Source organism: Tasmannia lanceolata, unplaced genomic scaffold (genome assembly GCF_043159265.1).
Source record: "Tasmannia lanceolata isolate RefF3 unplaced genomic scaffold, GAP_Taslan_0.1 ptg000020l, whole genome shotgun sequence".
In the NCBI taxonomy this organism is placed as follows: Eukaryota; Viridiplantae; Streptophyta; class Magnoliopsida; order Canellales; family Winteraceae; genus Tasmannia; species Tasmannia lanceolata.
The window spans coordinates 10892674-10907424 of record NW_027518697.1 but is presented as its reverse complement, the minus strand read 5'-3'; the positions used below and the strand labels follow the sequence as shown (position 1 = coordinate 10907424).

At 39.7% G+C, this 14751-nt stretch overlaps 1 protein-coding gene across 5 annotated transcripts; it reads right to left on the bottom strand.

The window, feature by feature from the left end:
• Positions 1–984: 984 nt before the first annotated feature.
• On the bottom strand, positions 985–11331 carry LOC143854070 (uncharacterized). 5 transcript variants are annotated; one of them, XM_077363817.1, is made up of 7 exons: positions 11052–11331; positions 7488–7725; positions 7131–7321; positions 5306–5545; positions 1827–2079; positions 1642–1742; positions 985–1250 (listed from the first exon to the last, which is right to left on the bottom strand). In XM_077363817.1, the coding sequence occupies exons 1-7, from the start codon at positions 11271–11273 to the stop codon at positions 1128–1130; spliced, it is 1368 nt and encodes a 455-aa protein (XP_077219932.1). In that variant the 5' UTR covers positions 11274–11331; the 3' UTR covers positions 985–1127. The 5 variants fall into 5 exon arrangements, with proteins under 5 accessions (XP_077219932.1, XP_077219928.1, XP_077219929.1 ...); XM_077363813.1 differs by having other exon boundaries at positions 1642–1715; positions 1834–2065; positions 5310–5545; XM_077363814.1 differs by lacking the exons at positions 985–1250; positions 1642–1742 and having other exon boundaries at positions 1842–2060; positions 5310–5545.
• Positions 11332–14751: the final 3420 nt, after the last annotated feature.

The following is a 14751-nucleotide window of genomic DNA, read 5'->3' as shown; positions in this document are numbered from 1 at the left end:
AGAAAAGGGAGTGCTCGGAATCTAAGAGAAGGATGGTCGGCCTCATGTATCTGCATTGTGTTATTACCTCTAAACCAGAGTGGGGTTTTCCTTTTACAAGTGGAGGTCTCGGGACTTGCGGATCGGTAATGGAAACTGGCATGGGTGTAAGTATGGGTCTCATACTGTCATCCTAGAATTATGGGTCAGTGATGTGGTGGCTGATGTGATGTTGGACAGTGTTCGGTATACCGGGAATTGCGAGCCGTATCTCTATACGTCGGTATTTTAAGGTGCCAGCTAGCTGAGGACTTGGATTTCTGCCAAGGACCCAGATTGGCAATGCAATTGGGTGGCATCTGACTGGAAGTTTTTCTGGGCCCCGCACTACATGTCAGCATGAGATTGGTACCCCATTTTGACCCAACAAATATCACTGATTTTAAGTACTAATATCCCGTTTGGTGGGATAAAATAACCCTTTTCTCAACTCTTCCCTTCTCATCTACTCTCCTACTCTCCTACCTACCCGGCGTAAAATAACCCCCTACTCCCCAAGAGAGCATGCCCACTCTGAATGAGCCGTAACTAATAGGACATTTGCAAATTATTATTGGAAATGATATCAGCACTTTGATGTTTTGATATCCACGCTCTTCTTGCTTGTCTTTTAGTGTTTAGTGGGCTTGTGAGAGCGTTTTTGGGAACTGTAATAACTGTTGACAGCCTTTTAAATACTAAAAGACAAGCTAGGAGAGGGTGATATCAAAACATTTGAGGGTTGATATCATTTCCCACTGTTATTTATCTCTTTATAACTTTAGAAAGGCTATGGCCTCTCTAGGTGGGGCTCAAAAATTTTGTTCATAGATATATAAGCTTTTCCCCAATTTGTACATTGCCCATTCTCATTGGAAGGTCAAGATTGCAGGATTAGATCAATTTCTGGAGCACGGGCAATCCAAGGTGGAGCTAAACGAGGAAGGGCCAATCACACAATAGGGCTGAAGCATACAATACGAAGAGCAATGCATCATATTACGGTGCACTATACCCTTATTGGGCAATTCCTACACTCGAATAAATACTATGTTCTGTCAATGGATGAAAGTACTTATGTACGAATGGTGCAATTAACCTAATACAATTTACATTGAACCCCCAGGATTTTTTGTGATGGGTAAATTCCCATCGTAGGTGCATTTTAGCACGTCCGGTTTCCTCACCAGGCGCGGCCCCACCGGCAATTTCCTAGGTTTAGGACGAATATCCTGCATGTACACAAATATTCATTACATAAATAAAACATGAAAAAATGTTGTTAAAATAATTTTCCTAGATTGGAGACTTAGGATCATCGCATGGAGAAGATTTTCTTGGCACAACCGATCTACATCAGGGCACAACAAGTGAACGGTTTAGTCACCCAAAAAAACTTTGGGGTTGCACGTCCATCCAAAAATCGGAGGGTTAGGATCATCCTATGGACAAGGGCACACCCTATCTACATCTACATCAGGGCCCAACAAATAAATGGTCTAGATCACCCAAAAATTTGGGCCCCACTTTTTTTTGGGCTGCACGAGCATGCACGGCCGTCCACTATATAAATTCTCAGTATAAAAAGAGGGAGTGAGAATATCAACTGTTAAAAGTAACTACCTGATAAAAAATGGGAGTTGGAATAGCAAGAGTTGCACAAGCATTTGGAGAATCAACAATGCCAGAAGATACATCTGTGTCACCAAAACCATCATATATCATCTTCAATATAAAGACCAAAAATGTAAACAAAACCATAATCATTTCTAGAGTTTCTTGTTTTTGAGATTGATTAAGGAAGAAATGGAAGACCTGCTCTTTGGAGTATCCGAATTTGGAGAGGTAATCAGTGGCATTGAGGACTGCGCGTTTGTACGCGACACTCGCGTCCAGATAGTGCTGCTTACCGCTCTCGTCGACACTGATGCCTTCGAAAACCAACCATTCGGAGAATCTAGGCTCGACAGGGCCGATCTCGAAGATCGGATTCACGTGCAGAGGTGTTGGACCCATTGGGGTCAGGTATTCCTTCATTCCTCCTCGCATGAGATTTTTTAACTGGAGGATTAGTTTTTAATCTATGTCCATATAAATAATTTGAAATTTTAGCGAAAACCCAAATATGTGTATGCATTCTTCTTCATAATTGCCAAAGCATTCAACACATGAGGTGAAGAGAAGCGGTTGTCGTTGTTAGAGATTTTTCAAAATGACATTGGAAAATCAAGTGAATTTTCACAAGTTTTATTTAAAATATAAAAACAATTTTAAGACAGGGCCGGTCGACCGCAGATTGGTTACTGGAAACTTGAACAATTTCCAGAAAGGTATGGGCGGGCGACCGACCGCTGGAAGCCCGGTCGACCGCGGTTCTTTGGATCGTAAAAATTAAAATAGACAGAAGCATGCCGGCGGGCGACCGCGGTAGCCCGGTTGGCCACTGATGTTCGAAAAACTATCTGTTGGGAAGAAGGGAACATGGCTTTGAACATGGCTTTTCACTTCCGTTTTCCAACTTTTTTTTATGTCTTTTGGTTCCTAACAGTCATGGATGTTTTTCAAACACCTTGTGGATGATCCAAACCACTTAAATCACAAAGGGTGTTGATCAAATGGTCATTATTCAAACCAATCCAAGAGATGTCTTGAAGGGATGTTTCCCTTAATGAATAGACATCTAATGCTCTATAAAAAGAGCAAAAATCTGTCTTTTCTATATACTGAAAAATCAGTTATTACTGTACTTTCTTTCCCTCTCTAGCAATCTCTTACTCCATTGTTTTTCAAGTTAATTTGTTCATAAAAACAGTACACAGAAGATTGTTTTCTGCAGAAACAGTTTTCGTGTTTTTCTCTAAGGCTTGAAGTTCTTGAAAGGTGTTTTGGGTTTGGTTCCACTTGTGCAAAGTGTCATTAAACATTTGTAGGACATTCCTACAAGGCTTCGTTGTATCTTGGAGGCAATTCGCGGATCCCCTTTGCACACAACTGGTGGGGCTGAAATTTGTCTTAAGGAAAGTGATTACGCGCCTTGAAGCAACTCTACAAATTTCTATCTTTTAGAAAATCCCATCAACAGTCGTTTGGGATCCATTCATTTGTTTTCTGTGGAAAGGAAATGAAAAGAAATTGACGTGGCAAAATGGAAAACAAAGGAAAAGAGTAAAACCCGTGAAATGGGCGTTCAATTGTCAGGAAACCCTACAGAAACTAAACAAAAAATATAACTTTGTCAGGAAACTACTAGAAATTCCCAAGTTAGTCTCATTGGTATATAGCATATGACTTGTGACATGGAGGACAATAGTATTTTAATGAAGTGGAGTTTGGATATTGGGTTTTTTTTTTTAAATGGAAGAGGATTTTGGATATTAGGGGAGGAAGAGAATTTTTGTGAAAATTCCAGGTGTTTATGTTGGGTAAACTCTTTTCCTTTTCTGATGGTGTTGTAGCAGCTTAGCATGTCTAAGGGGAAAGGGTAGAAAGTACTCTATGGGATATTTTTGACTGGTGTTATATGATTTTGATCATAACTTTGGGCTTCTGCATGACTGTTTTGATCATTATTCTTGTTGAGCCATGTAGTTGTTGGTTTTAATGGAGAATGCTTGAGACTGTTACGAGTTAAATAAGTAAGACACATCAACAAACAGAAACTTTTAGGTAAATTCAAGCTGGATACATTTTTGTGTGCATTGTACCAATGTTGTTTACCATTAATGACTAATTCGAACACCAGGAGCGGTCTCTGAACCCTTATTTGAAGAGGCTACTCTCAGAAACATGAAACAAAACCAAACTGAAAAAGTTCAGAGCCTGGCTGAGAATTAACATTTGCAGTTGAGTAGAGGTTTTGACATCCAAACCACATTCATGATCCCTAGAATTGTGCAAGGCAAGTTGAAAGGGTTAACTAGTCAACTATTGTGATGGTCTAATTGAAAGGATCTTTATCTTAATAATAAAAGCACTTCAATTGTGTTAGTTGATTAGGTCGTTCTACTCAAGGTTACCTGGAACGCGGTTCGTTCCGGTACGCGGTACGGGAACGGGTACGGGGTACGATGGTAGTCCAGTATGCGGTACGATGAGGGTATATATATATATATATATATATATAATTTCATATATTTTTACAAGAATGTCATTACACACTACACACATTTAATACAAAAATATAAAAACCTCGTGTATGTCATACATATCTTTTCAAAAAGAAAGTTTCGGTTGGAATATATGAATATCCTTCCATAGTCCATACTACATCCATTTAATAAAAAAATAAAAAAACCTCATGTATGCCCTACATTTTTTTTTTTTCAAAATAAAGCTCTAGTTCCAATTCAACCCGAAATATATAAAATTTGTAGCTCTCTCCATCTCTCTTCTAGTCTATATGCATCTCTCTCTCTCTCTCTCTCTCTCTCTCTCTCTCTCTCTCTCTCTCTCTCTTCTAGTCTATATGCATCTCTCTCTCTCTCTCTGTCTCTCTCTCTCTCTCTCTCTCTCTCTCTCTCTCGCGCGCGGGTCGCCGCGGTTCGTCATTTTTGGCGATCCGGGTCGTTAGTGAACCACGTTTCGGATCGTGCGACCCCGGATCATGGATCGGAGGGCGGATGGTGAATCCGGTAACTATGGTTCTACTCAGTCTTGTGTGTGTAAAATTTAGATCTTGTAAGCTAATATGTGGGCTTGGTCTCAAACCCACTTGATCAGATTTGGGTGATTATTGAGTTGACTTGGTTTGGTTGCAAATACAGGGTAGCACTGAGTCCAAGGATTTTGCCAGTACTTTTTAGTAAGGTCGAAGGAATGTTACTTTCTTGCAAGTTATGATGAGGCCTTATGAGTACGAGCAGTACATTGTCAAAGAAATATGTACTTTTTACTTTTTACAGAGACACAAATTCATGTAATGGTGTGTCTTCCTGACAGTGATAGGGTTCTAATGACATGATGGATGTGCTTTGAGTTAAACATAGATACTTGTACACATAAAATTTGGGTTTACCTATGATTAGAATGGATAATGATTGATGAATGTGCTAAACTTATCAAAGTTCTTTTGCTACGAATAAACCTTGAGAATAGCTAAGATAAAGCGACTAATGGAATGGAGTATGGACTAAGTAGATATAATGCACTTAGATGCTTCCTTCTTCATTTAGGGCTATTGCAGCATTATGTCATAAACATTTAAGAGTTCTTTACTAGACAAATTTACTGTCGCACTGGACTCCATTGGGACAAAGTAAAGAACATTATCAAGATATATGTAGGATACATACTTGAGCTCTAGGAATCCACTCATCTCAATAGCACCACAGAAGGAGACTTCACCATCGCCCTGAGAAAAGTGCATGTCGCCCGTACTAAAATTTGCTCCATCTACAAATACTGGAAGGTATATTTTTGAGCCTCTGCTGAGATTCTTGATGTCACAGTTCCCTCCATTTTCTCTTCCTGGGATCGTCCTTGCAGCTTCATTTGCGATCTTTTCCCATTCAGAGGTGCCCTCTGGAATCTACAGTTTAGGATTAAGGATTTGGTCAACCAATCTAGGTTCATTTTGTGCAAAGAGAACATGATGCCAGCTAGATGCATATTGCATAGTTGTATTAGATATAGAGGAAGTATCCAATTAGTACATTGACAAGTGGATCTGTTGTGAACAGGAAGTCAATAATAGCTTTAGTTAAGAGGTTAAAACATTTTATGTAAGAAAATTAAGTACAATGATACACAATAGAAATGATTCCACAGTGTAGTGTCATAGTTTTTTTACGCAATTACAAACCGTGTCCAATGTTCTAGATATCTAGCATGGGGAACCTTGGGCTAGCTGGAGTTTATTTATTTATTTATTTATTGGCCCAAGTTGTTGCTGGGGTCCCAAGAGATGAAAATGGGACCACGTCGTGGGCTTTCTCGGGTCCTATTGGCATCATGGGCTCTAACAAGGCGGAGGCTAGATCAGTGCTGCAGGGATTAAGGTTGCTAGAACGTAGCCTCATGGATCAGGTAATAATAGTTGAGGAGGACTTTCTTAATATCATCAGGTGGCTTAGGGGGAACCACTCCATTCCTTGGAGATTTACTTGTTGGTTTGATGAGACGGAGTGAAGAACTCAGTTATTTCATTCCATCATGCCAAAAGAGCAGCAAATTGGGAAGCTAATATAATGGCTAGGGAAGGGGCTCACAAGGATAGGCTAGGAACCTTTTTATTATCTTCCTCCTTGAGTTGTGCATGTGCTTTCATATTACTCTGTATCGTCTCTATCATGTACAGACCACCTCCGTCACAGGCCCTCTCCGTTTCTTATTAATAGATACAATCCTTTACCATTAAAAAAAATGCATGTATCCATATCCCTATATGGGTATCATAGGGAAGCAGTACTGAACTTTGTAAAAATTATAAACCAACTTTTGTACCAGCATGTTACAACTTCCATATTTTTTCCTCCGTGTTAGCATCCCATTGAAATATCTTCTCCTAATATGCGTACCCATACATTCATTAACATTTAGGCAACTCATAACCTCAGATTTCAGTTTGAGCAAATCTCTGAGTGTTTTATGAATATTTGTATTGAAGACAAAGGTTTGGTCATTGCTTTTTTATCTTTAATAGCAATGAAACTTTGGCATAACTTGCACAATGAAATTAATGCCCCAATTGTGGTTATCAGTTGTCTAAATACAATTTTGATGAGCCCCTAATTTTAATCTTGTCATGCATGAGGACAAGGGGACCTTGGATAAGAATCATGCCATTAACTGGTAAAGTACGTCTTTAACCACAGTGCCGCAAGTGGAGCTGCAATTTTATCTGTAGAATGTCGATATATCTTGGTTATGTAAAGTGTTATGAAGCAGATAGTTTTGAAAATGGAAATATTGTCTGAGCTAGACTGGAAATGCTAAGAACATGCGCTTTTTATTAAATGGTACGGCATAAGAACATGCTACATTAGTAAATATGTAAAAATTTCTTTGCAAATGAAAGAGAAAGCATTTGCATTTGATATAATAAATCTATGCATGAAGAATTGGTAATTATGTTGGTATGACAGCAAGAACATGCCTGGTATTCAGTGTCATACCATTCCAAGAAAGCAACCTTTGGTTGTCGGTAAGTTTGCCAGTGGCCGTGAGTGCAGAACTTCACATAACTTTAAAGATCCGAGGCCATTTTCTACTAGTTCTTTTTCTCTTTCATTCCATATATTTAAAAGTTCCATTGATGGCGCAGTTCCTATTACTCCGGGGTGAGTTAAACCTGGAAATCGGACACCTGCTGAGCAAATATGATTAGTACATGATATGAACCATACTGTATGTAGATGACATCTGTTCTATCTGTTTGGTTAAATTGTGGAACCAGTTGGGAGTTGACCTGTTAAAGTTGGAAGCTTTTCCACTATAGTTATCTAGAAACAGAATAAATATGATAAACTGACCTGGTATATGAGGGGAGTAAGCATATATTCCTTCAAAATACCAAATAGCCTTCGTTGCACAGGGGAAGTGGTCAGTCAGAAATCCTCCACCATGTTCTCTGTCAAATGTTGCTGTATAACCCCATTCATCTCCAGGAAGTGGGCCCAAGTTGCAGATTTCAACTGCAAGAAGATCTCCAGGCTTGGCTGGAACCCCATCTATATCTACAACTCTACAAGGCCCACTGAGATAATGCACCTGAAAATAGTTGAACAAGCTATGGTCTCTTAGATTTCATTGCAGAAAAAAATAATTTGAACAGAGGGAAAGCTTCTCATCTAAACTGTATATTCTCTATTAAATAGACAGATTCGGCTTATGGTAATTAGCTATAAGGTGGAGTATAGAATTTCTTGTATGCATTATACGTTCTTCATAATGAATTTTCATTAGATCATGAGTGATGAAATTCAAACCCTGGAAAATGTGAACAGATTCTGTAAAGATGCATGAATAGGGACACTGATTCAATTGCTGGGTCTTCTAAAAGTAAGTGAACTCTTGTTAAAAGGAGGCAGATATGGTGATGAGTCTTAGCTGTTCAAGTAGCCAAACAAGGTGGTGAACTCTGTAAGTAATCTTTTGTAAATGAAAACGGCGGCATGATTGTTGAGCAACATTTGTATAATTGATTCTCATGACAAAGCTGTATAATGTAAAAGGAAATTGATATTTGCACCACTCCAATTTAGAAGTTCATATGTTACCATTCCCAACAAGCTCTGTCCATGAGAATAATAGAGTTTTCTGTGGCAATAAGAAAGTTCAAACATAAGGATGTGAATAGTAAAATTTTGTTGAACGTTGGAAGACTTGTTCTGCATATGTTGTAATGTATAAGACAGACAAAAAGAGAGTGCATTTGCACCAAATACAATATCAGAAATTCATAGAAGTGTTGTTCTCACCAAATTTCATGTAAAAGCCCTCTTAACATTTACTAGTGTTTGTTCTTTGAGTAACCTCATCTTAGTATTGACTCTTTTCAAACATTGAGAGATGTTAATGAAAACTTCAACTGTTATCCTGGCAAAACAGGAATGAAAATGAAATGCATCCATATTCTATAGAATATGTGCAGCTCAGTACTGTATTTCTTGTCTCATTACTGCCTTATCACTCAATACTTTATAATCCTTCATTTTTATAATAATGTGCTTACAGAATTTACCAGATGTGGAATGTAATTTTCAGCCCTCAAAGATTTGGCATCATGAAAATGAGAAAAACAATCTTCTGTTAAGCTATTAAATGATCACTGAAATTGAAAATTCAATGTATAATTACTACTGAAATTCAAAAAATTTAAATGCATAGTTATGACAGGTAAACTATTTTTAATCTGTTCTATTTGCCAGGTAAACTTTACAAGACCCCTAAAAAATTTCCATCCCATGTTTATAATATTTGCAATGCACTTAACTTACCTAGACACTATAATTACACCACCCACACACTAATATGACCACCAATACATTAATTAGTAGGAAGAGCTCAAATGTTAATTCACTAAGTATCAGATGGTTCTGGTATACAAAAGACAGTCTGAAGGAGGAAAACAACCCAACTTCTCCAAATGGTATGCTCTAGTAGCCCTTTCAGGTTCATTAGTTCAGTTTAGACAGGATCTGTTTCAGTCTCATATGGCCACTTCCAGATGTCCCAACATTCTACTATGGGACATCATCTCTCTCTGTGTGTGTGTGTGTGTGTGGGTGTGTGTGTGTGTGGGTCGGTGGGGTTCCCCTACATGATTACATCCACTGCCTCCCTGCCTTAAAACAGGCGCACAGTGGGTATGATAGTAGTAACTTCTCCTTTCTAGCCCATGCAATGAGGTCCGTTTTGATTTCCATTAATATTCTGCCATAGTTCCTTTTGGACATCATCTGCTATAGATTAGCTATGTCTATTTTTGCAGGTTGTAGTAATGACTGATATGATTCATGTTGACTTATAGACTTTCTAAGTTGAACCTAAATCCTTAAAAGACAGAAACCTGATACTATTCATGGCCCCTATGTTACATGGATTCTTCCAAACAGGCAATGTACTCGTGTTGGACACGTTTCAGATTCTAATACTTCAGAATTCTCATCAACAATTCTAGATCTCCTTCATCTATTTTTTCTAAATACTATTGTAACAAATTTACAATTATCATGTTTTGTGTTTTATCTATTTTAATAGTAATTTTTTTCATGAAAATAAAATATTGTATTTACTTAATTACTAAAATTCCCAATATATTACATGTTATCATGTAAAAGAAATAAAATTAGAATTGATTAAAATATATTGGTGAATCTACCAATACTTTTTTTTCCGAAGTTAGCCAAATCTGACACCCAATACCTGTGTCGGATTCGGACACTTGTACCTGCCCAATACCGGTGTCGGACTCTGACAGTTGTACCATATTCATGGGACATAGATGTGTAGGGAATTTGACCGGGTAGAACTCACGCCTAAAAGCTAGCTGTTAGAAGGAGGGTGCCTATGCCCTTATAACCCATCCCCATCCATTTCACTCATCCGATGTGGGACTACTTGCATTTGCGTGGAACCCCAACAATCTCACCCTCCAAGCAAAATGGAAACCACGAGATACTATGCTGGGGTTTCCAAGATCTTCCCTGAGGGACATTTCCCCGCCCTCAGAGGCAAACCCAAGGACTTTGGGTTCACAGAAAGATTTCAATCCAAACCAAACCGACTATGTATAGAGCCGCTAGCATTCCAAAAAGTTTTTCAACACGTGTCAGGCATCCATCCGTCTCTAGGTATTTCCGACAGCCAAGATAGAAAGGAACCCAAGGTTCTATGACTTCTGTCGGTTCAAATACCAGACGAACCAAAAGAACCTCATGAAACACGCCAGTAATGAAAATGGAGACTGAATGATGTTTCTGTTGATGTCAGAAGGGTTTAACAAAATATTGAGTGTTTTGGGCCTTTCATAACTTTAAATGACTAATTCGGGAATATCCGACAGATAAGGGCTTTATAAACAAATAGTTTTTATATGGTGTCCGATCGGGCATGCGCGTGCAAGTTGCACCACCCTTGATATTTGATCCAACAACAAACCCCTGTTTCATCTTTTTAAGGGGCTGCTGTTAGATCAAATATCAAGGGAGGCACTCTTTTATAAGGGCATGCCCTACCGGGCACCATATAATTTCTCATAAAAATCCCTGTTTGAAACATTATAAAAAAACAATGGAAAATAGTAGGAAAACAATAGAAATTATTTTATCCCAAAATATGTAAAAACCAAAAAACTCAAGAATACCCACATAATTCTTCATATTATCTTTTATTATTTTTCAAAATTAGTTTCAAGTACAAACAGTTGAATACTACATATAGCACGTCAAGTTTAATGTTTATCAGTGGTCCTAATTTTCTAATTGGTGGATGTGGATGTAATAGAAGTGCATCATAAACTTGTATTCAAAAAGATGAATTTAAATGTGTGCTATATATGAAAAGGAAGTAAGAAAGATAAGGGGTGGCGTTACAATGGAAAGATCAGAGAATTTGATGTCTTCGGCGGAGTCATTTAGTCCGACGCCGCCCCCACTGCAATCCATCATCTCAATTCTAAAAACTTCTCCTGCTTTAACCTCTGCAACCGGCGGTATGTTGGGGTGCCATCGGTTGTGGAGGGGAACTTTCTGCTCGCGTGCGGATTTCTTCAAGTCGATGGGGATCACTAATCTTGGACTCAGAGGAGGAGCCATGTTTAGTCTCACTCACCCAACTTACTTGTATACATAGAGGAAATGGAGGAGTGAATTGTCTTCATTCCCTTTTTATATTTCCTTTTGGGTCCGTTTGGTTGCCACTGAAATAGTCAAATAGTGTTTTCTTCGGAAAGGAAAGTGAAATGACATTATATTCGCTTTTTCCAGAGAAATTATATGATGAAAGGGCCTACAAACGCGTACTCATCATCCCATTCTTGATATTTGATCCAGCAATACCTCACTTTTTGAGAAGCTGTTGCTGGATCAAATATCGAGGGTGGTACTTCTTCCATCATACCACCTTTATGTGTTTGTAGGTCACCCGTTTTTTTTTTTTTTAAAGAATTTTGTTTTTAAAAAAAAGAAAAAAACTCTTTCGTTTTTTTCTCCCTCTTTAATAGCTTTGACTCTGTTTTTCTAGATACCCACACATGGGTAATTGCTACCATTATTGCCTCGGGATAAGCAATCAGCAGCAATGACAGGAAAAAGGTAATTTCTTTTCTTTATTGGCATGAAATGACAGGAAGAAAAACCAGCACCAAGTAGCACCTTGGTTGCAGTTCTTTGCTGACGAAAATGCCCTCACAGATTTCACATATTTTTCACATCCTCTCCCCCAAAAAGTATTCCGCTTTTTAACAGACATCCTCTGCGCAAGAAGCATTCCCTTTTTAACGAAGCATTCCCTTTTTAACGGGCATCCGAGGGCACCAGGGGGTCCACCCGGCTTGGACCAGTTTGGACGGGTCGGGTAGACCCGCGGGTCAAATTAAAACAGATCACTCCTTTGGGACCCGGACCCGGAAATTACCGGTGGAACGGGTCGACCTGCGGGTTCAGGTCACTTCTTGCCAGGTCTAGATGACACCAAGGCCATGTGGCTCGCTTCATGATGTTCTACAAGATCAACGATTGTGGTTTCACATAAGTCCCCTGTGGGACCCAAATTGTTTTTACCATTGATCCTATTACTAATTTTTCTCTTAAAAAAAAAGTGGCAAGAGGCAAAGAAGAAAATCTGTTAATCTAATGGATGTAGTCTTATGGATACGGTGGGAAGCATCTGAACGGCTTATACATGGCTGATAATAATGTTGGATATGGCCCCAAATGGTTGTTATTTGAAGGATGATTGAAAAAATTCTAATCTCCACATGGAGACATTAGGACATGTTTGGAAACCATGCAAAAAGATTCATGGAATATTTATTTACCTAGATAAAAGAGGGGAGAGCATGGGATGAGGTTGGAAAACACGGAACAAAAATCCTATTTTAAATAGGAATTTTAATTTTCTCTGTTTACCAAGCCCATCACATGCTATCCTCACTCGGGCCCTCTCAAATCTATTTTTTCACCTGTCCTCTCTAGCAGTGCAACTTGGGTCAGGCACAACCTGAACCCGTGGTTCAATCCGATATCAGCTAGGGTTGGGTTAGCATTTCTTCAGGTTGGGTTGGAAATGCCAACCTGATTTAATTTCAAACTGAGTTAGAGTTGTGCCCTTGGGCAACCCGATGTGAACCCAACGTCCGTGCTCTAATTTTATCACAACTTTAAAAATCTTAGGGTTATGTTTTTTTCATTTTTTATTTTATTTTGCCCTATGCTAATCTGATGGTGCCGGAATCTGGGTCTGTGATCGCACGATGTGTAGAGGGCCTCCGTCAAGTATCTGCAATCACAGATAAACGGGGTTAGGGTGGTCCGGGGTGGGTCCCGGACGACCACTTCGACACCCAAGCTAGATTTCGGCTCAATCGTATAAATAAACGGCATGATTAATGAAATGGATGGATAGGTTCCCATAATCGAACATGGGCTTTTTCTGTTGTTTGGGTGCTCAAACCAGACATAGGGCTCGAAGGGAGGAGGGAGCGGGCGTCCTACACCTTTTTCCTCACTCTCCCCTGGTAAAGACGGCTTTAATAGGCAATTAAGGCTTGCCTTTAATGGTGCCTCTTTGTTGTCTTTAATTGCGTCTTTTTGTCTGGTTGGGTCCTTTTCTTTTTTCCTGATCTTGCCTCCCCCTCTTGGGAAGCCTTGTAACGTATTTATCCTTTTCCTTTGCACGCAATTCCCCTTTATTATACGCCACGTGTACTCTTTTAATCATTTTGGAGAAAATGCCTTCTTTTCTTAGATTGGGCTGCACTCTGATCGTTGTAGGAAATTAGCGGCGTGCATGGCTTGGTAATCTTGCGTGTAACCTTTCTCATAATCGTGATGATGAGTGATTATGGCTCAGATTTTGGTGATAGGAAATGACAAGTGGCGGGATCCTACGGTTATGCCGTATTTAACACCCATCATAACCTGAACCTAGCCAACTCAACCCGACCTGATTTGGAAAAAAAGGTTAAGCGAGTTGGGTTATGGTTGAGAGATTTAGAGTTGGGTTAGGGTTGAGCATCCTCGACCCGAGGCTCGGGTTAAGTCGTGCTAGGGTTGAGGGAATGCTATCTCGGGCAACTTGACCCAACCCGAATTGCCCCGATACTTCTCTCACCCTTGGTAAACAAATATTACATGATATTTTTTAGAGTAGGTCTTTAGATTCGCATAATATTGATTGAAAAAGCCATGGGAGTTGTTGGAAAGTTGCTATACATGCCCCGATACTTCTCGGGCACCAATTTGTTGCTGCTCAGATCCAACCTAGTGCTTGGATGGGTCCCTCGGTCTAGTTGCAGTAGATGGGTGGTCGGCTCGTCGGGGTGTCCTACGCTCAGAGAACATAGTCAGGAATGCCCAGAGTCGGAGGTCGGGGGAAACCCTTCGACACTCAAGTCAGACGAGGCAGCAAATTGGAGATGAACTGGAAAGGGAGTGCTCGGAATCTAAGAGAAGGGTGGCAGCCTCACGTACCTGCATTGTGTCATTACCTCTAAACAAGAGCGGGGTTTCCCTTTTACAAGTGGAGTTCTCCCGACTTGCGGGTTGGTAATGGGACGCCGGTGGTACGGGTGTAAGTATGGGTCTCATACTGTCATCCTAGAATTATGGGTCAGTGATGTGGTGGCTGATGTGATGTTGTACAATGTCCGGGATACCTAGAATTGTGAGCCGTATCTCTATACATCGGGATTTTAAGGCGCTAGCTAGCTGAGGACTTGGATTTCCGCTAAGGACCCAGATTGGCAATGCAATTGGGCGGCTTCTGATTGGAAGTTTTTCTGGCCCCACACTACATGTTAGCATGCGATTGGTGCCCGGTTTTGACCCAACAAATATCACTGATTTTAAGTACTAATATCCCGTTTGGTGGGATAAAATAACCCTTTTCTCAACTCTTCCCTTCTCATCTACTCTCCTCCTTACGGGCGTAAAATAACCCCCTACACCCCAAGAGAACATGCCCACTCTTATTGTGCCGAAACTAATAGGACATTTGCAAATTATTATTGGAAAAGAAACTGTGCTGCAAAAGGAAAATAAACTGTGCTGGAAAAGGAATCCTGCGGCTGTT

Coding starts and splice junctions, on each gene's coding strand:
- LOC143854070 (XM_077363817.1), bottom strand. CDS start 11,273: ATGGCTCCTCCTCTGAGTCCAAGATTAGTGATCCCCATCGACTTGAAG. Junction 2,080..5,305: donor GATTCCTAGAGCTCAAGTAT/GTATCCTACATA, acceptor CTAATCCTCCAG/TTAAAAAATCTCATGCGAGG. Junction 1,743..1,826: donor CTCCAAAGAGCAGGTCTTCC/ATTTCTTCCTTA, acceptor TTATATTGAAGA/TGATATATGATGGTTTTGGT.